Genomic DNA, 24,714 nt, shown 5'->3' with positions numbered 1-24,714 from the left:
AATAATGAACGCATTGAACTGATAAACTCTACTGTCTTTCTAGGTATTACCCTAGACTGTAAATTACAATGGGGCCCCCATATTGCTGCCTTGGCGGGAAGACTTAGTTCAGCTGCCTTTGCGGTGAGAAAGATCAGAAACTTGACTGATGTTGAAACAGCAAGGCTTGTATATTTTAGTTATTTTCATAGTATTATGTCTTATGGTCTTTTACTGTGGGGCTCAGCAGCAGACATAGAATCAATTTTCATTTTACAGAAAAGAGCTGTTCGGGCAATATACGGTCTTAAACCACGTGACTCGCTTAGAGAAGTTTTTAAAGAAATCAATATATTGACTGTGGCTTCGCAATACATATTTGATAACATTATGTATGTCCGTAAACATATACATTTATTTACTAAGAAAAGTGACGTCCACTCATTTAACACGAGACATAAGAATAAACTTGCTGTTCCATCATTTAGGTTGCATAAGATAGGTAATTCATTCTTGGGGAAATGTATTACCATATTTAACAAAATACCACACAACCTTGTCGAATTGCCAATAAACAAATTTAAGATATAAAAAATACCCTTATGTCCAAAGGGTACTACAAGGTTCGAGACTATATTGATGACAAGGATGCGTGGTTAGTTCAGTCTGCACATATTTGATGTACTTAAATTTGACTATTCTTACCGTTAGATAATTCCTGGCAATAAGTGGTGACTGAGTTTGTTCCGGCGTTTCTTCTCAGCACTTGCCATATGTTTGTCTCGAAGCGCTGGTAGGGCCCAAAAGATAAGGAGACATGTAAAGTGCCCCATAAGGGCTACCTTTTCTTTTTTTATTATTTTCTATTGACGTTCATAAGTGCCACTTGTGGTCTAAACTGAATAAATATTTTTTGATTTTGATTTTGATTTTGTTCGTTCCTTCGTGAATCGCGAAGAAACTTTCTGTTATGTTCAGGTTCACAAGTGATCTGAGTTTTCTCAATGTGCAAATGCTTTTTTAGTGTTGTTGAAAACTTTGCGAAAAGACGCTTTTGGTGTATAATATTATGTGTGTTCATAAATAAAGTAAAATTATTAAATTCAAAAGTTTTTGTTTACTTATTTGCATTTCCATGTGCAATGTAGAATTTTTTCAAATCCATTGTTTTGAAAATAATACAATACGTACACCATTAAGATAAATATTTTCAAAATAATGGATTTGAAAAAAATCTACATTGTACATCATAAAAACAATAATTCTTTGAAGGTTATGAGGGCCTATGTGTGCGTGAACTGTGTGTATGTGTGCGTGGACTTTATGTATGTATGTGTGCGTGTACTATGTATGTATGTGAGCGTTACGTACGTAGGTTAAGTACAGAGCCCCGATTACGGTAATTTTTAACGTCAACAATCCAGACACGCTTCTCGATTCTGCGATACGATTGGTCGTTCAACAGCGTACGTCAGCTGTTTTGACCAAGAAACGCGTCTGGATTGTAGACGTTATAAAAGTTACCGTAATCGGGGCTCAGGGAATTTAACACCAGGCTGTCAATTAGTAGGTTCAAAAATTTGACAGAGAGGGTTCTCTATTTCCTATGTATTACTCAGTGTTGCCAGAAGGTTACTTTTGAACTGCATTGGTTACTTTTAGGTTACACTAATGAAAAGGTTACTTTTAGGTGATTTTTCAGAAATTGTAGAATTAACTTTTACAGGTTGTTCAGTAAAAAATATTAATAGTGACAATTTAAAAATTATGTCATAAACTGCATTTAAACATGAATTTGATTTATTATTTGTTAAAAAAAATGAGTTTTAGCGAATGTTTTTCGATAATAAAACGCAAATCCATGAAACTTTTTTATACGACCCGGTCACGTTTCGGTCTTCATGGAATGGTCAAAATTTCGAATTTAGGTAAACGATCGATGATCAATTGTATTCATTTTCCATCCATGTACAACCTTACACAATCGCTCCGCACCCGCACCCCCCCCCCGTATGAAGGTTACTTTTTATTCAAAAAGGTTACTTTTTTTTATATTTCTGGTAATTTCTGACAAGACCCGGCTGGCAACACTGGTAGTATTACTTTTTATATGTAGTTATCTGTGAGCTGTTGGAGGTCGTACGTTGTTGAGTTGTTCCGCATGCTCGAATTTTAGAGATAATATTTGGCGGTAAGTGTATTTTATTCCCGCTTCACTGTTATAATAAAGTTTTAGTTGTAATTATTTGGCGACCAATAACAGAACCAGTTGTTAAATGGATCACAGTAACTCTTTGTAAAGCAAGTGCGTAGAACGTGCCGCCAGACGCAAATCGATGTTTACAACAAACAATAGCGCGTTGGCTGGCATTTACTCAATCTTACCTGCTGTTCTGAAGAAAGGTGTTAAAAGTTTCTATTCTTTTTAGGTCCCAGGATTTTAATAAAGTAAAATAAACTAGGACAAAATGGCTCTCGGAGGAGGAATGTCGTGTGTGAAATACCTGCTGTTTTGCTTCAACCTTTTGTTCGCGGTAAGTCCTACTTAAAAATATATGTTTTACTATTGGTCTACTAGAATTTAAAATTGAAGTACAGTAAATTAAATAATTACATCAAATACCTACTTTGAATGTCGATTCTTTTGTTTTTCTACCGCCGCGCTGTTTTCAAAATTCAATCATGTATTTTTTGTGCTACCTTCATAAAAAAAATATATTTAGTGCATACCTACGCGTAATTATTGATTTATTATCCATTGTTTTATTAACTTATAGATATTTTCTTTGTTTGACTCATCATTCCACAGGGTTGCACAAAATTTTTAAATAGGTAATTGTTCAAAACTTTTTGTTATTCATGTCAGAACAAATGAAGGCAACACAAGAAATTAATGTTTGCACAAATATTGTAATGATAACATCATTTATTTTTGTTTTCGCTATCAACCAATGATTCCAGTTTAATTGTGCATATTAAAAATAGATGTTATCTACCCTTTGCTGACTCACATCACAAAGCATGTCAACATAGACATCATTATTGCTTATCATGTCATAGGAATGTAGTTATAATTTCATAAGTGTTTTCAAAGTTTGCACTATAAAACTATACTACTTTATGAGATATGCCACACTGTATTACAGGCGTTATACTATAGGCACTATAGTAATTTTCATTATTTTGGTTCTGTAACAGAACAGTCCCGCAAACAAAGTAGATAGGTACCTACCTACTTAACTTGACATTAGGAAGTTATTTTGGTTTATCCATCTGTCTAAGATATAAGTTTAAAAATGAATAATATTATTGTTAGTTAAGTGCAGTTAATTTATGTGTTTCTCATTTAGCACCGACTGAACCTCAGAGTGCCCTGCTGCGCTTATCTAAGTGTAGGTAATTAACCTGCCCACTTGAAGTACAAGTGGCATATCTATCACTCATGTTGCTTCATAAACATTTTAATTACAAGCAGAAAGATAAACGTTATTTATTATATTTTGTACTTTTACTCACTTGGTTCTATTTGAAGAATTATATTTATTTGAGTATTTGACTTTAATCATTTGAGCGCTATGACCAAACTAACTTGTTTGTATGTTATTTATAACAGCCACAAAATGTTTCATACCTACCTACCAAAATTGTTACTACAGATAATAAAGCCATAAAAAATATTTTATAATAATAACTAAACAAATACCTAAGCCACCAGCTAGTTAACTTTTCACAAAATGAAGTATTCCAATGTTACTTCTTTTCCTTTTTCTAAAATTAATAAATTAATAATTAGAATCAATAAAGATTCCACTAATCTTTAGCTGGATATGCTGTCGCCGTAGGTAGGTACATTCAAACTATAGCATTAAGTGCCTAACTTAATCTTGACTGCAGGTACCTACCTACCCTTAACTTTTTTATCTCTAATTCTTGCCGATAGCAACAAGTCTATGTAGAAAGGGTCGCTTGGCCGGCGCCAAGACACCCACGCCACTCTAATTTGTCTTATGCTTACAAATGAAAGTGTGACGTCATGTCGAGACTATCGTAACAACGTTAGGTACCCGAAGAATGAGACAGCTGAAGTAGGTATAAATGTAGCTACAAGCTGAAGTGGCAAAAAAAATCTCGTACTTGTTTATTAGCAGTTTATCAGTCTGTCTGTTTATTGTAATTTCCAGCGTTTTGGTTAAATAAATAAAATAACTAAATGAAATGCTCGTTTGCCTCCTGTCACAAAAAAAAATATATCGAAAAAAGATAAATCTTCTAAAATAAGCTATAATACGATAACCGATACCATAAGAACAGATTAGGACCTGGCTGCGCTTCAAAACAGAAGAAAAACACCACACAGAATGGAAAAAATAGTGAAGGATGCAGACAAACAAAAGTGCAGTTAGTTCCGGATGTATCGAAAAAGTTCTCTAAAAAAGTCTTCTGTATCATTCAAAAAGATAATAAAACGCTATGAAATGCGATGGATTGTCTTTTAGACACGTACAAGAATACAAGATTGCTTCTGCTACGTCCTCAAAATAGAGAAATAATACGACGGGATTATAAAATTAGCACGTGCTGACACATCCGTATTAAATCTGAATTTACTGAAATTATATTTTAAAAAACATTCGAAACAAAGTGTGTCAAAACTTCGGACATAAATAATGCGAAGCAATTTTCACGCCGCGTGTTTAGAGCTGTAAAATATCCAATACGTAACTAACATTAATTTAATGTATTCAAATAGTATAGCTATTCAGCAATACTTAAAGAAAATCACAAACTTTACTTCGCTACAAAACTTCTCACCTATTTCAATCTTAAGTTTTTACAACGTCTAATCTTCCACCCAACCTCATTTCAGTGTTTGACTCTGATTCCTTCTTAACTTTACAATATTAAAACCATCCTTCTTTCCAGATCACGGGTATGATCATATTGATCGTGGGCGCCAAGGCCATGATCAGTCTCTCTCCCTACATCGACCTGACGGGAGAGAACTTCTACACTAGCGGACCGGTGGTGCTGATCATCGTCGGAGTGATCGTCTTCATCGTCGCCTTCTTCGGATGCTGCGGCGCCGTCAAGGAGAACCACTGCATGATCATCACGGTGAGTTTAATCATAGAAAAGGATAGAAAACTTTTAATTTGTAAGAAAGGTATACAAGCAGGCAACACAGATACATACAGGGAGAGATACACAAGTGGACAGATAACTGCTTGAGCCCCTCTAACAAAAAGACACCCGCTCAGCATACATCAAGACCGCCAGGGCTTGTCTTGAAACTGATTGATCATAGATTCATAGAAAATTCCTGATTTCTGCCGGGCTGGGATCCTCGCCGTGATAAAATCTTATCAATGATTCTATAGGACAAACGTATGGGCTTATCGGTCGATAAAATAGCGCGATACAAGCTTATCGCGGCGCGCATCCTACGCTTACTGGTCTGCAATTATAGGGGATCGGACACCACGTCAATTTATACTTTTCATAAGTTGTCAAACACTGTTTCTCGTTATGAGTTGCACGGAAATAATACCCACGTCTAACGCGCATATCCGCTCACTTTGAAAGTCACCTATCAATAAAATCGAAATCTTATGAGTCAGAGGAATCTTTTATTATCAACGCTAGGGTTATCTTTTTCAATAGCGGACTAAGGTACAGAGGTTTTATTGGGTTTACTTACTTGTTGAATGGAAAGAAATTCGTTATGGGGTCTTACGTTACCTACTGCAGCCCCCAACGAATATTCCCTTCCTAACAAAAAAGGCTTAAAGTTTCTAACTTAGTGAGTTAGATCCAATTTCGTGAACTCCATGTGGCACAAGGGTACTTAACTATGAATGTGTTCAGAAATTCCATAACATCGTTTAGTACTTTACTTCAACATAAGTATGACGTGTTTTCTAGAACTTGTGGTGATTGCGGTTTAAGGAAGTAAATCTTTATTGTAGACTCATTCATGCAACGATAAACTAGAGTTATTGATTATAAATAATTATAATAACAAACATTAATGACTGATCAGTCTTTAACGTCATATGCAACTACATACTTGTTAGTTATTTATCGATACGATAGTTTTCAACTTGGCGGTCATTAGCTAAGATAACCAAGCTGTTTACTTGGATTTATACTGCGTAGGAAAATAAACAATTTCACTCCACAAGTTGGTGGTTACGAACTGTTGCCCTGTTTTTGTGGAAGCCACGTGACATGATCTGGCCCTGACCTTCAGTCAGCCGGTCGACCATGCGGACAAAATAACAGATGCAGATAGATTGTTTAAAATATAGATGTATTTTACTTATTTAAACCTCTATCTTGCTATTATCTTAGGTTTAAGGATAGGTTTAGGATAGTAGGACTAGGAACAATATTATCTAATGTAATTTATTTTCGGTAAATAATGAGTCCCTTCTTAACAGTGCCGGTCGTGTCATGGCTCTCGGAAAAAAATCTCAATTACCGCTCAACCAAGGCCAATTTGATGCTTGTTTTGATATTAATTTTAAAACAATTAAAAATAACTATTAGCTAATTTTAACATAGATTGGCAACTAAAATGGTTTAACGTCGCTTGTCTTGTAACAAAATAGTGTAATGAATTATTGTATTACAGATTCTCTCTCTATTTATGTAACAACAGCTCGATTGCGGAACTTGTCTAGGTAACGTGAGCAATACACATTCACATGTCACCAATGATATTATATAAAAACAAAAGCAGATATGTTATAAGCGCTCGCGCTGTGAATACTCAAATACGTCCCAATTGGGACGTCTTGTGTTTAGTCTTCGTGTGGCCTGCGTCGTGCGCAATCGCGTGCGTACCACACCGTAAGTTCCTGTGTTCTTACCAAAATAAATAAAAAATGCCATCGTGTGTGTTTCGAAAGTGTACCAATTATGACTCTAAAGTAAACAAAATACAAGGGATCTCTTACCACATGTGATTATGCAAAATTATGTAGTATTTATATTTTCAATTATTTATGCAAACAATCAAGACGCCATGCGCCATGTTCAAGTTAAGAAAGAGAAAGCGATCTTGTTTTGACGTTAGAGAGATAAGGATGCGTGCGCTGCGGACATAGATTAGTTAGTGCAGAATCGTTAAAACTATAGCTATCTCTTTCATTTGCGTGCTATTTCGTATCTTTTGTTTCACTTATCAGTTACATTTGTCAATGTGTGCAATTTGGAATAGCTCGGCACGGATTAAAATCGTAATTTCTATGAACGTAACATATCTATAGTTCTATAATATCATTGCATGTCACTAATTGCAGTCGCTATAGAATTTATGCTCATTTTTACAATAAAATATGAATATTATTGCTTATAAATTTCCTATCCTCGTAACATTTTCTCTACCCTACCCCCTAAGCTCGTTTCGGCTTACAAGTTACTTGTCCCCTGGGACTCCTCGACCTTATTTAGTTTATTTAACTGTCACAAAGTTAACGATAGTTTTTGGGGGTTTAAATACCTACTGTCACTGACTTTATGTAGAATTTGAATTAGTAGGTAGGAAGAAATTATTTTTCTCTTCTTTGCGTATCATTTGTTTTTGAATAACAATGAAGCTTTTCAATAGGTGTATTGTTAAATTGTTATTACTTACTTTCGAATCTGTAGTAGTGTAGTGTAACAGTGTCAGTGAAAGGACTGTAAGTACAATACAACTTAAACTGGATGAACTTCGTTCTCAAAGTTGTATTTCAACATGAGTAGCCTAGTAGCATTCTTTCTTAGCGTCTAATGTTTCGAGTTATGCAAATGTGCTTATTACCTAAACACGGTCAAACTCATGCTAATTATAGAAATCATTGCTTAGATATACCTGCCAACTCGAATAAAAACTTGACCTCATTAAGATTTATAAAATAAATTCATTTATTTTCTGTAAGGTTCCGGCTTGATTTTATAGAGCACTTTTAGACATACCAACCAACTCTACCATTTTGTGTCGGGACGATTACTCGTATATGGGTCCATTATGTAAGCGTATTTCCAGATTTTTTTAATTCCACTATGTACCTATATTGTATGTTTTGGAACACGAATGATGTAGATAACACTCTTAATACAAATAATCATAAAATTAAGGAGCTCCGAAATCGCCTGTCTACTAATGGATGTACGCAACATTGTTAACACGTTTACAGCTAAATGAATAGTCGTTGACTCCAATCGCGGGGAAATACCCAAGAGCAATCAAATGAACAACGTGATATTTTTATAACTCGCACAAACGCCGCCCACTCATGTGACCCATCTTTGTACTCAAGTGGTACACAATACGAAAATAGCTGACGTTGGATGGCCAATGATGGCCGGCCCGATGATAATGGCGAAATTAAAACCGGTCCAGAATCTATCCACATGGACGGACTGGCCTCGAATCCTCGATCGATCGCGTAACGGCTCGGAAAGAACCTATACCTATCTACTTATGACACATTAACCGTTGTAACCGCGGCATAGGCGTCGATAAATAATGTTAGTTACAGGAAAATTCATCTAGTTCCTGTTGTGGTCATAGGTTATTTTGTATTTAACCTAATAGTTACATTTTGTTGCAAAAATTACGAGAAGTTGTTTGCTAATAAAAGATAAAGATCTAAGTGAAAAAGCAATTTTTACCGGATGCTTAAGGCTTGGTATTTCTGCTAAAGTAGGTATTTCGCGCTGTCAAAATCTGCGCGCGCAATACTTCGCCGAAGACAGCGCGCCAAAGAGCTCTCGCGGCTACACAGTATAGAAATACGCAGTTGGTTAGGTTAGGTTGACTTCCTTCCGTTCAAGCGTCACACTCACAGCACTTTCTAATACAAATCATATCCAAGTGATACAAATTAAAACAACTTTCAAAATTTTTGGGAATATATTTTAGAATCGAATAAATATAGAATATAACTGCCAAAGTAAACACGGTTCAAAGAGGCGTGGCGTCACCCGACCTTCCGGAAGTTCCGCGCCGGCTAAAAGAATTTCAAGATTACGTCACCCGACCTATCGGTAGATCCTCGGGAGCTTGAGCGATTGGAAAAACATTTTATGATCAGTTACTCGTAGTAGCGATTATTTAGAGCTTGGATAATAAATTATAGTTGTTGCAATTCACAAAGCTTTGCATGTGGTTAATTACATTAATCAGTACACGCATCAATTTTGTTCAGTCTTTTTGTTTATTAATAAATAAAAATATCATACTAAAATTGCATACATATTTGTTTGTATTGGTCTGGGTGTTTTCTTTCCATAATTTATGTACAACGTATGTACGGGGCTCTGTATCGAAAATCACTATGAGCAAAAAGCATCACACACGGTTACCTGGAGTGCATTACCGCAGCAAAAAGCTTGCCATCTTAAATGAACGGTATAATATCGAGGTTTCGTCAGTACAGTTGCGAACAAAGGTGTTTGTGTAGTGTAGTTGAGTTGAGAGGTCAGATTATTGAAATAATAAAACGAACATTTTATTTTTTAAATACATTTTAAAAATAATTTACATTACAGATAACAATGAGAGGATGACATTGCAAGGTGGTGCCAGTCCAGTCTTAAATCCGTTGATATATGCTGCATCTGCCATGTTTTTGGCTAAAAGATTCTTTTATCTTGCAGTTTAGACTTTTATTACAGACCTCAGACAGTATTTTTGAAAAACTTTTACGCATGGTGGAGGAAGGGACGCTCTAGAGACTCAAGTTTAGAAGGAGTCACATGAACTCCAAGTTTTAAATCCGTTGACATCTGCTGCATCTGCCATCTTTTTGGCTAGAAGATTCTTCTATCTTGCAGCTTAGACCTTTAGCTACAGACCTTAGACAGTATTTTTGAAACATTCTTACGCATGGTGGAGGAAGGGACGCTCTAGAGACTCAAGTCTACAAGGAGTCATATGAACTACAGTTTTAAATCCGTTGACATCTGCTGCATCTGCCATCTTTTTGGCTAGAAGATTCTTCTATCTTACAGCTTAGACCTTTAGCTACAGACCTTAGACAGTATTTTTTATTATTTATGTATTTGTGTCAGTGTGCTCTTCTAAAGAGTGTAAGACGATTGTATGTACCTAGGTACTATTAAAATGTAATTTTAACTCATTGGTTTTGTCTCATATTTGAGAAATGTACTATGTATCATGAGTAGAGTCTTCGTTTAAAAGGATGCGAACGATTTAAATTTCAATAGGTAGACAAAATTGATAATTTTTAATTATCAAAAATTTAAGCTTTCTCCAGTAACACTGATATTATTATACTGTGACTCATCAAAGTCATCATTGTCAAAAATATTGACAAATCGCGAACTGTCACGGCCAAAAAACTGACACGCGTCCGTCCTCCGTAAGCGCCACCGCGCGACTGATTGAGATTGTCCAAGCCGTCATGGACGATTTTTTCCACATTTTTTAACATAGTAACTAAATAAGACGCAATATAAAAATTTCATCCGTTAAAAGCCCTCAAGTTATTTCTGAACTTTAGTTTAGTAAAAGATTTAGAATCTCAAATCGCTTATTTTAAAAATAAAACCATAAATAGAAAACGAATAGAGGTAACTTTGGGAATTTATTCTATCGAGTCAACTTCATCAAATCGTGTTTCCATCCGTTAATAGCCCTAGAAAATATCCTCAACTATGCCCAATAAAAATCTTAGCCTTTAATTTTACTGTTTAGTACCTCAAAAATGAAAAATGAAAACCTCATTTTCGCCATTTTCTCTGCTACCCGGCCTTAAGACCGGAATATTTGACCTCGAAAACCACTTCGACTAATTAATTAGGAAGGCCTAAGAATTGTAAGCGATTCTTCACGATATTGAGCTGGCTTTCAATCGATGAGACAATGAGCGGTCCGGTTAGACAAGGTCGTTTCAATGATGATATTAACGTAAACGCTCATCTTGTTAAAAATACATTATATTTGAGAGTTGTTATTTATTTCTTAAACATTACCTTTAATATTTTAAAATTGGTATTATTGCACGCAATCCATTCGGCGTTGTGCGCGTCATAGCTGACAACGAGGCAGAAAAACTGCATAAGTCTTTTTTCACAAATTCTTGTAGATTTTCAAGACGCAACTCCTCAAAAAAACATTTGAAAGAAAATTTCTCTAATACGGGAAAGTTCTTGTTTCTGTCCTTTCACCAATTAGTTCTAAATAACTGAATACTTTTAAGCATACGCTATGGAATATCAATATGTACAACAAATGTTTTATATTTAGCCCTTCCATAGAGTCTAAATCGTTTATTTACTTGTGTTAGGAGTATATTTCAATTTCTATCTTGGAATGTGAAGCTGTCATAACAGCGGTCAGTCCTCGGGCCAATTGGAGTCAGGTCCTGCGACCTCTGACCGTCTCGGGTAATGAGCGCTTCCTCTCGCTGCGCTTGCGCCACTGCTTGACAATTACATTACGCAGGAAGTCGGCCAGCGCTTGTGATTTATCTCATTAGTTGAATAGTTGTAGATTGATCACGTGATGATACGTAAATTCAGCATCATCATTTCAGCCACAGGACGTTCACTGCTGAACATAGACCTCCAATGATTTCCAGATTGTCCAGTTGATAACGGCCTGTATCCATCGCCATCCTGCTACCTTTATGAGGTCGTCTGTCAGGTGGACAGACCCTTAAAATTGCTCTGAATGAATTAAAAATTTCAATTCCAAATAATCCGTTAAATTAGCATTGCATTCTGCTAGTGTTGTTATCGCTCATTTTTCACATGAAACGAAACTGTTAAAATGTTTCTTTAGTTGCGCAACGCGAGTAAAAATGCGCGAACGTTGAGTCATCACTTAAATGACAAGTGTCGTTTAGAAGTAAGGACCTACTTTTAAATCTAAAGCCGACTCGTGCTGATAACTATTATAACAATAGCCTGGTTTACATTCGTTCACCCTAGATATCTGATTTCTTGATAGCAAAATCCTATAGAAAACATCTTTGTTCTCATTAACTAACATACAAGTTCTGATTCAATAGCGACTGCAAAATCGCTATGTAAAAAAGTATCTTAGTTTTAACTGAGACTATGCCGGTTTATCTGTATGTAAGCGTGGAAAACCTTGGAGGAGGCCTTTGTCCAGCAGTGGACGTCATTTGGCTGAAACGAACGAAGCGTAGTTATGTTATAGATAGCAAACACCTAGTAGTAAGTATAGTCTGCAGCAGACTAAAGCCTGGTTTCCACTAAAGAAGAGAGATGTGTCTGAATAACCAATCAGATTCCGTTATTAATAATAATAATAATAAATCTTTGGACAATTTCACACAGCGCCAGCTAGCCCCAAAGTAAGCAACTTAATGCTTGTGTTATGGGTGCTAGCTTAACGGATATACTACTTATATACTTTTTTTTTAAATACATACATTTTATACATAGTCACACCCAGACCCGTCACAGAAATTAAAATTCATCATTTCAATTTCTGCCCGGCCGGGAATCGAACCCGGGACCTCTCGGCATAGTAATCCGTTCTGAACCACTACACCAAACGGCCGACATCTTCATATTTTCACATCACATCTTCGCTTTTGCGAAATCCAGGCCATAAAGCAGAACTACTGGGTCCAACCGACCAAGCAACATTGAACAGTTTTCCAAATTCGAGCTTGAGTTTTACTTCACGTAACTACGTCATCATCTCCGGTTATCTCTAGCATGTAATTTGGCTCCATTAGCGTCCATCGCGCCTTCCTTCATATCGTCACCTCTGAATTAGATAATGTTGTGCGCGTAGGTGGACAAGCAGGTTTGTCCGCGCATTGTTGCCTTTGTGCGCTAAATTCTTTAATGCTTTAAGGTTTTCCTCGAATCTTTTTTTTTATACAAAAAGAATAATTTATTACAGCCAGTTTGCACTTGATCTACTCTGTAAATTATAAATTGATATTGGAGAAACTTAGGTGGCCCTTAAACTGGTAGAACAACTATCGGAGATTGTAAGTGCAGTCGAAGGTTAAACTCAACGAAAATATGGTTAACTAGCTTTCCGCCCGCGGCTTCGCCCGCGTGGAATTTTGTCTGTCACAGAAAAACTTTATCGCGCGCGTCCCTGTTTCAAAAACCGGGATAAAAACTATCCTATGTTCTTTCCCGGGACTCAAACTATCTCTATGCCAAATTTCATCAAAATCGGTTGCGAGGTTTAAGCGGGAAAGCGTAACAGACAGACAGACAGACAGACAGACAGACAGACAGACAGAGTTACTTTCGCATTTATAATATTAGTTGGGATTGTGATTAACTCGATCTCGTATAAAGGATAAAAAATTCTCATCAGCAGATAATTAATATTGTCAGCAGCTTTACAAAATTAACGTAGAATGATTACTACTTAATTAAAAACCAAATCCTCGACATGACCATTTTATTCAAACGTGCTTTGGAACCCGACTCTTGTAATCGGTTTACCCTCGTCCTGGCCACTCGTGTATAACGGGCCCAATTCGTAAACAGACATACACCTTTGTATGAACAGGTTAACGACCGTATATGGAAGGGGACTGATAAGCAGGGACAGGTAGGCACGGTTGATAATTTAACGTGGACATGGCAAACAGATATTATAGCCCAAATGAATACATTTGTCATTTTCAATTAGAAGTCAAAACAATAAAACAAACGCCCCTGGCTTATGATCCTCATTAAACGGCATTTAGTTAGTAGGTAGGGTACGTTTCTATACAATTTTATAGTTAATTTTGTGACGGTACTGCATGGTACAATAACGTGGTTGATCGTTTACTATTTTATTTTACTTATCAAGAATAAAGTAAACTTGAACTGTATCGTTGGATGACTAATATTACAGTGCGTCATGATGATTCAAGAGTAGGCACCTACAATAAATTGTACTCAAATAGTAAGAGGAGCACTATGAATAACGATAAAACTGGACAACAATACCACCTAGTAATCCAAAGCAGGTTGTAGAACTTTTTTATTGCAATAAATATGCTTTGAATTAATCATGGGTGCGAATTAAGAAATTAATTCTTGTGTTTTGAGGTGGCAGAAAGAAGAGAAACTCGTTTTTTATAGTCAAGTTTTAAATTGAACAAAAGGCAAAGACTGAATGAAGACCCAAACTAAATTCCAACTGCTTAATATTGAGGCCATTTATAGATTCAAGTCTTCATGAGTGTAGATTCATACTTGAGTCTTCACATAGGTATTATATGGATCCGCACCACTTTGTCATCGACCCATCAAACTATGGAAATATGAATTATTTATGATGCCTTATTGCTTTGACCAGCTGTTCGATATCTGAGAATTAAAAGATTATAATTATTCTACAGATACAGACATTTTATTATAGGTCAAATAATAGATCCATTAAAACCTCGCCTCCCGAGGTGACCCGAGTGAATAGGTATAGCTCTGATAAGAGTCATGCTGTGAAACACGTCATTTTTATAGTGTACTTACCTACGTCTAAGTTCGTAAGCAAGTGCCTATGATCATTAAGAGAGTTCTGTACTAATATTATAAATGCGAAAGTAACTCTGTCTGTCTGTCTCGCTTTCACGCCTAAACCACAAAACCGATTTTGATGAAATTTGGCATAGAGATAGTTTGAGTCCCGGTAAAGGACATAGGATAGTTTTTATCCCGGTATTTGAAACAGGAACGCGCGCGATAAAGTTTTTCTGTGACAGACGAAATTCCACGCGGGTGAAGCTGCGGGCGGAAAGCTAGTTTTGGATATAAACGACGCTCAAGTCAATTGAAACTCGTGATAGATTACTTACTACGCCCTCTTGTTGGTTTAACAGTAAAAAAGCCATACCTATTGAGTTCTGAAGGCTCGTTTCATAATTAGGCATTCCTATTGAAGGTGTTCCAATTTCTCCGAATGTCCTTTTCAAGTTAACCACTCTATCATCTTAGCTTCACAAATTAATGAGGGCTATCGTTTTTACACTTAACAGTTGGCATCCCTGGCGATTGACAGGACCTTACTCTACAGGGTGTTAGGTAAATGGGTATATGAGCCGACACTAGCCCATGTTAACATGGGCATATAAATGGTATGGTGAAGTCAGAAATTTGATATTATCATTTTATTTTTTTAATTTTCATACAAAATAAATTTTATAAAATCCGATTTGTATGAAAAATAAAATAATTAAAATGAAGATATAAATTTTCTGACTTCACCATACCATTTATATGACCATGTTAACATGGGCTAGTGTCGGCTCATATACCCATTTACCTAACACCCTGTACAGTGGCGCCATCTTGATGAGTGCAAATGAGATAGTCCTCCTACCACTTTCGCACTCACCAGTTGGTGCCACTGTCGCTCGCTACTAGCAAGTGACAGGACCTTACTCTACAGTGGCGCAAACTGGTGAGCGCTAAAACGATAGCCCCTCATTGTCCACGCTTTAACAATAAACAAATTCTATTCCAGTTCTCAATATTCTTGCTGGTCATTTTCGTGGCGGAGCTGGCTGTGGGCATCGCGGGCTACGTGAAGCACCAGGACCTGGAGAACTCCATCATCCGCAACCTGAACGCCACCATCAAGGACTACCCTACCAACCCTGACGTCAAAAACAGCTTCGATATCATCCAGACTGACGTGAGTTAAACTATTTTTTGACGCAGAACAAGGCAGGTATTTGACCGCATCGCACCTGTGCTGTGTGCTTACCATGAGCCATGAGTTTACGTTAGGTGTGCTCGCTAGCGAATACGTCAAAAACCTATGAAGAATTTATTTCTTGAAAGTAGCCGCTAGGGGCGCTGCACAATGTGTCATACATTTAATTAAATTTTTTACGCAGTCGCTAGCGAGCACACGTAACGTAAACTCATGGTAAGCACACTGATCTTGAGTGAAGCCCGTATTCACAAACAATGCTTGCATAAGTCAAGCAGCAAATCGAATGCATAGCGTTGAATGGAGCTCGAGAACATTTTTGTTGCTACTCGTATCGTATACTTATTGCTCTTATAACAAAACAACTGAATAAGACAGTGTGTTGTTGTTGTTTTTTTAAATAATAATAATATTTAGGTATTTGCTTTTGCTACAAACATAATTATTTATTTTTAGCTTGATGATGAAAAGTAAATGCCAATGACTTGTTTCTACTACAGAAAAAATGTGTAAGAATTATAGCCCAAATAGATAATACACAAAGCTGTAAACCATATTTCAAAAAATACAAATTAATGACTCTAACATCAATATACATACACGATTTATGTTCATTTGTTTATAAAAACATAAATTCATTCCAAAAAATGCAAGACACCCATAACGTAAACACTCGTCATAAAGAAAAACTATGCCTACCATACTCGAGAATTAAAATGCTGAATAGCAGCCCATACTATATGGCCATCAAGCTATACAATAAATTACCACTGGAAATAAAAAACGAACAAAAGTACACAATTTTTAACAACAAGCTAAAACAATTCTTAATAAATAACGGCTACTACAAACTAGACGAATATTTAAATAACAAACCCTATAAAACAACATATAAATAATACAACAAACTAACTTTTTATACTTTTTAATTTTTTATTAAAATACCTCATTATGGCGCTCTGAGTATTTAGCAAATATATTATATATAACATAATATATTATATTCAATAGAATATTTGATTTAATATTAATGTAACACTCATACTTACTTACTTATTTATAAAAATAAATAATGTAGCCCTCCCATCAAACCTTTGCAATGCCTTAACTAGGTAACTAAGTAATAAGCACTCATGTATTAATGATAAGACCTTTAATGTACACTTAGTAGGCAAATAAACAATTTGAATTTGAATTATCATGAAAATTAATTATTTTGATGACTAAGAATTAAAGGGATTTAAAACGAAACAGCGGGTAATAAAGACTCGCTCATATCATTATTAATCGCGATACATACAAGAGTCGGTGCTGAGGATGATTCAAGGGGTTTTTCTGCAAAGATTTCCTGCTAATTTAGCACGGCCGTAAAAAGTGACCGTTAACTGGTATGCCTGCATAACTAATGACTGCGGACCATGGCTTTCGACACAAAAATTAAGTATTCAGTTTGCTTACATTATATTCTTGCATTGTAGTTACAGGGCAGTCGTCGGTCACTATTATGGGGCATAGATAGATAAAACACACTTATTGTACACCACTCAGGCAAGAAAAAGAAAGAAATAACACAAAATACGGCCCAATTTAGGCGGTCTTATCCCTATAATATAAAGCTATCTCGTTCTTTTAGTCTGAAAATATTAAATCTATGATCGTTTTCCTTTTAGGTCATTTGACTCAAATGCTGCAAGCGTAAGCTACTTCATTGTTTTTTTCACTACGCTTTGTTACAGTTCAGTACATGAACAATAGAACGAATTATGTATACCACAGGATGTGTCCGCCCAAGGCTGCAAATTCAGTCAACATAATCGTGCATACTCTTGCGTTATCTAATCTGTGCCAATGTGGTGTTATTCACGATGAATGGCCTCAAACATGATGCGCTGTTTGCACTGGTCTAACATATCTATAGTAAATACGACTCACATTGTCGTGTTTATTGGGCAGTGAAATAAACTTCCATCTTATCCTCAAGTCTGAAGTTAACTGTTCGTATTCTCGGAATATGAACAATCTCAATATTAAAGGTGTTTATTCTTTCTGAGGGGAATCCCGGCGCGGAGGCCGGTCCTTTTGAAAAACGTTCATGGCGATGACGAAAGATTTTTCCTTCGAGATACAAATGATACAATAATATCATTAGGCTCTATATTTTATTCCTACAAATCCTTATACCTATAATCATTGTTACTAATAATGCATATTCGTTTGGCATGGTACCTACGCTGTCTCTACTTTACAAAGTATGGAAGTAAAACGCCCTTTGAGCTCAGAACTTTCGAAGTTCAATAAAAACTGTGAGCACATTATAGGTACTTTAACCAAAATCGCAAAAGTGCCGAAAACAAAAAAAAAAGTATGGAACAGCAATTAGTAATAATGTAGATGAGTGTCTTTTACTTTTAATCTAAAATCATAATTCACTGATACCGTTTTAGTGTAGCTTATAGCTTGACGGATTCGTCTTTTACTGATATTTCTATCTATATTCATGTCACTTAATATATTTAAAGTAATATATTTCGTCTTTTATCCCCAGCTGAAATGCTGCGGCATCTACGGTCCAGGCGACTGGAAAAACAACAGCATGCCCATCCCTGACAGCTGCTGCTCGGCTCAAGAGATCAAGGGCGACGTGGTGGCCGCCTGCAAGCCCGAGAACGTCTACCAGGAGGGTTGCTACAAGAACGTCGTGTCATTCCTCAACAGCATCGCTGCCGTGCTCGGTGGAGTCGGCCTGGGCATCGCTGCTGTGCAGGTGAGAATCTTCTAGAAGAACAGGAGCGGTTTGCAAGGCAGAGAACGTCTACCAGGAGGGTTGCTACAAGAACGTCGTGTCTTTCCTGAACAGCATCGCTGCTGTACTTGGCGGAGTCGGCCTGGGCATCGCCGCTGTGCAGGTAAGAATCTTCTAGAAGAACAGGAGCGGTTTGCAAGGCAGAGTGATAGCGGTTTTCAAGCCCGAAAGTCTACCAGGAGGGTTGCTACAAGAACGTCGTGTCTTTCCTCAACAGCATCGCTGCTGTGCTTGGCGGAGTCGGCTTGGGCATCGCCGCTGTGCAGGTAAGAACCTTCTAGAAGAACAGAAGCGGTTTGCAAGGCAGAGAACGTCTACCAGGAGGGCTGCTACAAGAACGTCGTGTCATTCCTCAACAGCATCGCTGCTGTACTTGGCGGAGTCGGCTTGGGCATCGCCGCTGTGCAGGTAAGAACCTTCTAGAACAGGGCACGTGGTGACGACCTGTAAGTCCGAGAACGTCTACCAGGAGGGTTGCTACAAGAACGTCGTGTCTTTCCTCAACAGCATCGCTGCTGTACTTGGCGGAGTCGGCCTGGGCATCGCCGCTGTGCAGGTAACAACTTTTATTACCAAATTACAATATCATTACAGCTTACTACACTGGTCATCACAAAAATCGACCCTCCCGCGACAAGCACTTTCCAACGTATGCATTCCCACTTCCCACAAATGTTGGCACCATTTGAAAGCCTAGTTCTAAAGTTCATTTCATTAAAGGAAAGGTTTTCACCCCAAAAATGTGTCTTTAGAAGGATCCAGAGTCACTTCTTCAAAAAATAGGTAGTTACTAGTTACGCTTGAGCCAACTTTTATGGTTTTAATACTGTTTAAGTTGAGAGTAATCGCTATCCATCTGTTAAAGAGGGAGGGCACGTGAGATCATTATTTGGTTTTATAACCATAAAAATTGGTCTAATTGATCCCAGAGGTGAGGTCTTTTTTTCAAGTTACATTTATTGTAGATATAATTATGTTAATCGTTTATTAAGAAATTAAATGTGTTTTTCTTTATGGATATTTATTGGGCTTTTAAATAACTCCAATATTGTTGGGGCACCATGATTGTGTCAGTAGAAACGAGTTTTCCTGTAAAACGTAGGTGGGCCGATTTTTGTGATAACCAGTGTAGTTCCCCAAACTAGGTAATTCTGTATCTGGGAAAGGTAAGAACCTTCTAGCTATAGAAGATCAACGAGACTATCCCCACCGCTGCAACACTTCTTTGTAGCCAGGGTCTACAGCTTGACCGCCAATCGCCAATAAAAGATTCTAGATCAAGACGACGCACGGTGGGCTGATATTAGAGCTTCATAGACTTAGCGTCGCTCAAAAATCAAGTGCTGAATTTTGAAAAAATAAATATGCCAATGTGTTCCTTTACCAAAAAGGAATATTTTATGTTATGTAACGTTTCTTGATAAAGTTATTATTTAATAAGTTATTGACAATTTCCTTTTTTTTTGTATGGAGCTCAACATTTATTTTTATTTTATTCGTTATTCTTAAGCTTTCTTAAGAAATTGACTTTTGTATTATGTAATGCAACATATAAGCTATGTTATCACCAAGTGTCGCATTTCGGAAATCTTCGGAACATTGTCATTTTGGACTTTAAAATAAAAAAAAATAAAAAAAATAAATAACTGCCAAATTTTGTAAATATAACTACGCCAATGTGTTCCTTTGCCAAAAAGAAATATTTTATGTTATGTAATTTTTTTTGATAAAGTTATTATTTAATAAGTTATTGACAATAATTACTTTTTTTTTGTATGGAGCTCAACATTTATTTTTATTTTATTCGTTATTCTTAAGCTTTCTTAAGAAATTGCTTTTTGTATTATGTAATGCATCATATAAGCTATATTATCACCAAGGGACGAATCCCGGAAACCCTCGGAACATTGTCATTTTCGACTTTAAAATAAAAAAAAAGAAAAAGAAAACTGCAATGTTATGTACTTTCTTCCGTACTACCCTAACGAGGTGAAGAACTAAGCACGTTTTTTATAGTGGTGTTCCCAGGAGGCCTAATCCACATGATTACTAAGGTTACTATAATACATATTATAATATTTGTTTTATGGAAATTAAGCCAGTTTGAAGTTAAATTTATTGGTTAGACCAGGCCTGTTCATCTCCGCGAGTTTGCATCGAAAACAAAACACGCGCGACAACCCCTCCTGAGGTACCTAATCGACAGGACAATCACGAGCGAGTATTGACGCACGCACGTGTATTCTTCACCCATTTGCATTGTAAAGACAATAAACTATATGTAAAAATCAGTGGTGTAATTAATACTGTGCAGTATTTTTTAACTGCCCGAAGAATAATAGAAACACAAAATATAATTAATACTTAATCATGTATTTACTCCGCCATTTTCCGTAGTTTGGCACCTCACGTCACACATCAATTTACCGAAGTCAGCCCTATGGCTTCGGCGCAGTACCGAACACTGACGTTTGTCAACAAAATGGTGCTTGACTCTTGAGACAGGCTAAATTACACCATATTGTTAACGACATTAAGCATACATTTTTGTAAATACCTTCGCGAAGTAAAACTTCTGTACGTAGTACTTATTATTATTCTGTGGTTAGACTCAAGAGCCACTTTCTGAATCTACAAAAGTAAAGCTTTCTTTCTCAGTATCAGCCTAGACATGAAATTGATCATTTAAAGTGGACTTTTTGGTGGTGTTGAAAACCTTTCTTGATGGCAATTACGTCTAAATTATTCATTTCTGTTGATAATATGGCTTTACAAATATAACATCGCTGCTTGTGCAGAGCTGCCATTTATCAACGATATTATTTTTCTATCTATCAAGTGAGAATCAGTTATTACGAGATTGTTTTGCTTCCAGAATTTTATTACGATCTATTAAATTTTCAATTTCCACGTCCATTAAGTTTTTTTCATTGTTAACATTAAAATAGGTCGACAATAATTAAATGCAGCTTATTTTGAATAAAAAAAATGGGTCTCCTTCATAAATTTGAAAAAGAAATGAGTCGATAGTAAAAAGTGGAGCTAGAAACCTTATTTTCCCTTATCCATTTTATCTGGAGACATCAAACCGAACGTTCATTTGGGCACTTACAAGTTGCCCGAAAACGCTAGAATCATCATTTTCGCAAATTTTGTTTCGCAGACCAAACTATACTACGTACATGGAGCTCTACATACGTATATGCCTGCAAGCATACAAAATTATTGCTCACGGAAAAGATATTTACTTCCAATCAGAAAGTACTACACCACGCTCGAATTTTGCAGGAGAGCAACTAATGAAGATATTTTACACAATTTATTTTTAAAATCTGATTCTCAGATATAGATAATAATATAAACTTCATAGAAAACACAAAGTTTTATTCAACAGCAGCAAAAAGTTAATTAATAAATGATCGATTTGATGATGAGGCTGATACTGATACTGAAAGAAAGCTTTACTTTTGTGGACATTAGCCTATTTCACGGTTCAGAAACTGACTCTGAATAACCAATAAACTTAACTTCACACTGGCTTAATTTCCATAAAACATATTTTAATAATCTTACAAGTGGATTAGGCCTCCTGGAAACACCACTATAAAAAACGTGCTTAGTTCTTCACCTCGTTAGGGTAGTACGGAAGAAAGTACATAACATTGCAGTAATTTTTTTTTTTCGTTTTTTTTTTTATTTTAAAGTCGAAAATGACAATGTTCCGAGGGTTTCCGGGATTCGTCCCTTGGTGATAATATAGCTTATATGATGCATTACATAATACAAAAAGCAATTTCTTAAGAAAGCTTAAGAATAACGAATAAAATAAAAATAAATGTTGAGCTCCATACAAAAAAAAGTAATTATTGTCAATAACTTATTAAATAATAACTTTATCAAGAAAAGTTACATAACATAAAATATTTCTTATTGGCAAAGGAACACATTGGCATAGTTATATTTACAAAATTTGGCAGTTATTTAATTTTTTATTTTTTTTTTATTTTAAAGTCCAAAATGACAATGTTCCGAAGATTTCCGAAATGCGACACTTGGTGATAACATAGCTTATATGTTGCATTACTACAAAAGTCAATTTCTTAAGAAAGCTTAAGAATAACGAATAAAATAAAAATAAATGTTGAGCTCCATACAAAAAAAAAGGAAATTGTCAATAACTTATTAAATAATAACTTTATCAAGAAACGTTACATAACATAAAATATTCCTTTTTGGTAAAGGAACACATTGGCATATTTATTTTTTCAAAATTCGGCACTTGATTTTTGAGCGACGCTAAGTCTATGAAGCTCTAATATCAGCCCACCGTGCGACGTGATAGCGGGTTACATGATAGGGCTGCTACAAAAACGTAGTCTTTCCTGAACAGCATCGCGGCCGTGCTCGTAGGAGTTGGTTTGGGTATCGCCGCTGTGCAGGTGAGAACCTTCTAGAATCTAGAAGATTAAGGCGACGTGATAGCGGTTTGCAAGGCAGAAAACGTCTACCAGGAGGGCTGCTACAAGAATGTTAAGTCTTTCCTCAACAGCATTACTGCTGTACTTGGCGGAGTCGGCCTGGGCATCGCCGCTGTGCAGGTAAGAACCTTCTAGATCAAGGCGACGTGATAACGGTTTGCAAGGCAGAGAATATACCAAGAGTGCTGCTACAAGAATGTAGTGTCATTCCTCAACAGCATCGCTGCTGTTTGGCGGAGTTGGCCTGAGCATCTTTTTGCACTCATAGGTTCACTTTAATCCTTGATTATCCAAATGAGCTTGCACAGTCCAACAGATGATAAAGCATAAACCATCGATTAATTGAAGCAATATTTGGGAACGCTGGCGGTTGAAAATCAAAATGTTTCTAAAGATAAGTTTAATTCAAATCAAATTTCTTTTTCCAGCTCTTGGGAGTGATATTCGCGTGCTGCCTGGCGCGCTCCATCCGCAGCCAGTACGAGACGGTGTAAGCCGCACGTTCCCAACTCTCGGTGTCTATTTACGTATCAATCAGTGTCTATTCCAACTACAGATATTTTGTGATTTAAGTACATGTAATTATTAAGTAATACTGTATTACGGAATAATTTATTTTTTATTAATGTTGATTTTCAGATTTTTATATTAATTTTCTACTACAATATTTACTATGAAATGGTTTATCCATTCAATGATTTTTATACGTAGTTTTTTATAAATGATTCCATTTTTCTCTTAGCCAATCTCATATTTATTATTCTTATCCATGGACCTATAAAAAAAGGCGGACGGAACTCGCGCTACAACAAAACTGTGACACAAAATTTTGGCGTTTGTCTATTGTGTGAGTGAATTTAGGGATGCCATGTTAGCCAAAACATTTTACCCATTTATTTTAAGAAAAACATAGATCGGCAGATGTTACTTGGAAATGTAGACAGAATTATTCCGTGCCATTTTAAAAGGATAAAAGGTGAATGCGTTGAGGTAGGCGCGAAATTTTCAATGTTCAAATTTTCTTACATTGTTTGCAAGTCAGTGTGTCAGGGTATGTAGTACATAATGTTGATCAAAAATGATTCACGCAGTTACAAATTACGAATCTTGTGTACATTATAATCATAATCTTATGCACCATCAATATATTATTATTATCTCTGATAGATTTTTTTTAACATACAACCTGACACTGACTTGCAATCAATGTAAGAAAATTTGAATTTTGTAGTTCTACATTTTTGGGAAGGGGGGCATTTCACGCGAAGCGGACAGCGAAAATCAAGTCAGGTTTTGGATTTTGTTCATATTTGGATTAAATGTACTGCTATATGACCTGAATGGATGTGCATCATTATAATTTTTTTATGAAGCTTAGTTTATTTTTTATGAGCGTTCAAAAAATTGGTAAAATTTTAGGAACAGATTTTTCAGAAGCTATTACTGCTATTATTACATTTGATTAAAAATAAACTAACTATTGGACTTTTGAGAATAAATAACTGTGTTTCTTACTATTTACTACAAATTTGAAATTTCTTTTTTGTTCACATAGAAAACCGGAAGTAAAGTTTTAAAATCGAATTTTACAAAACTTCGGTATTTTTTAAATTTTTAATTTTTATTTTAAAATGTACCTAGTAGTCTATAAATAACGTGTGTAAAGTTGTAGAATGGAGTCTGTATTGGTTTTTGATTTAGACGCAGTACAGTGCGAGCGCGCCGCAATGAGCGTCATACTGGCTATCGACATTTGGCTACTGTATAAAAATTATTTGTTCGAAAATAACTGA

General features: G+C 36.1%; 1 protein-coding gene across 1 annotated transcript; it reads left to right on the top strand.

Moving 5' to 3' along the window:
- Positions 1-2,094: 2,094 nt before the first annotated feature.
- Positions 2,095-23,553, top strand: LOC135071678 (CD63 antigen). Its single transcript, XM_063965450.1, has 6 exons — positions 2,095-2,170; positions 2,409-2,513; positions 4,903-5,094; positions 15,449-15,619; positions 18,186-18,404; positions 23,350-23,553. Exons 2-6 carry the CDS (start codon positions 2,448-2,450, stop codon positions 23,413-23,415), a joined length of 714 nt encoding a protein of 237 aa, XP_063821520.1. The 5' UTR covers positions 2,095-2,170; positions 2,409-2,447; the 3' UTR covers positions 23,416-23,553.
- The last annotated feature ends 1,161 nt before the right edge of the window (positions 23,554-24,714 follow it).

This window comes from Ostrinia nubilalis, chromosome 5 (genome assembly GCF_963855985.1).
Source record: "Ostrinia nubilalis chromosome 5, ilOstNubi1.1, whole genome shotgun sequence".
Lineage (NCBI taxonomy): Eukaryota > Metazoa > Arthropoda > Insecta > Lepidoptera > Crambidae > Ostrinia > Ostrinia nubilalis.
Note: the sequence above shows the minus strand (reverse complement) of the source record. Positions and strands in the feature narration are given on the sequence as shown.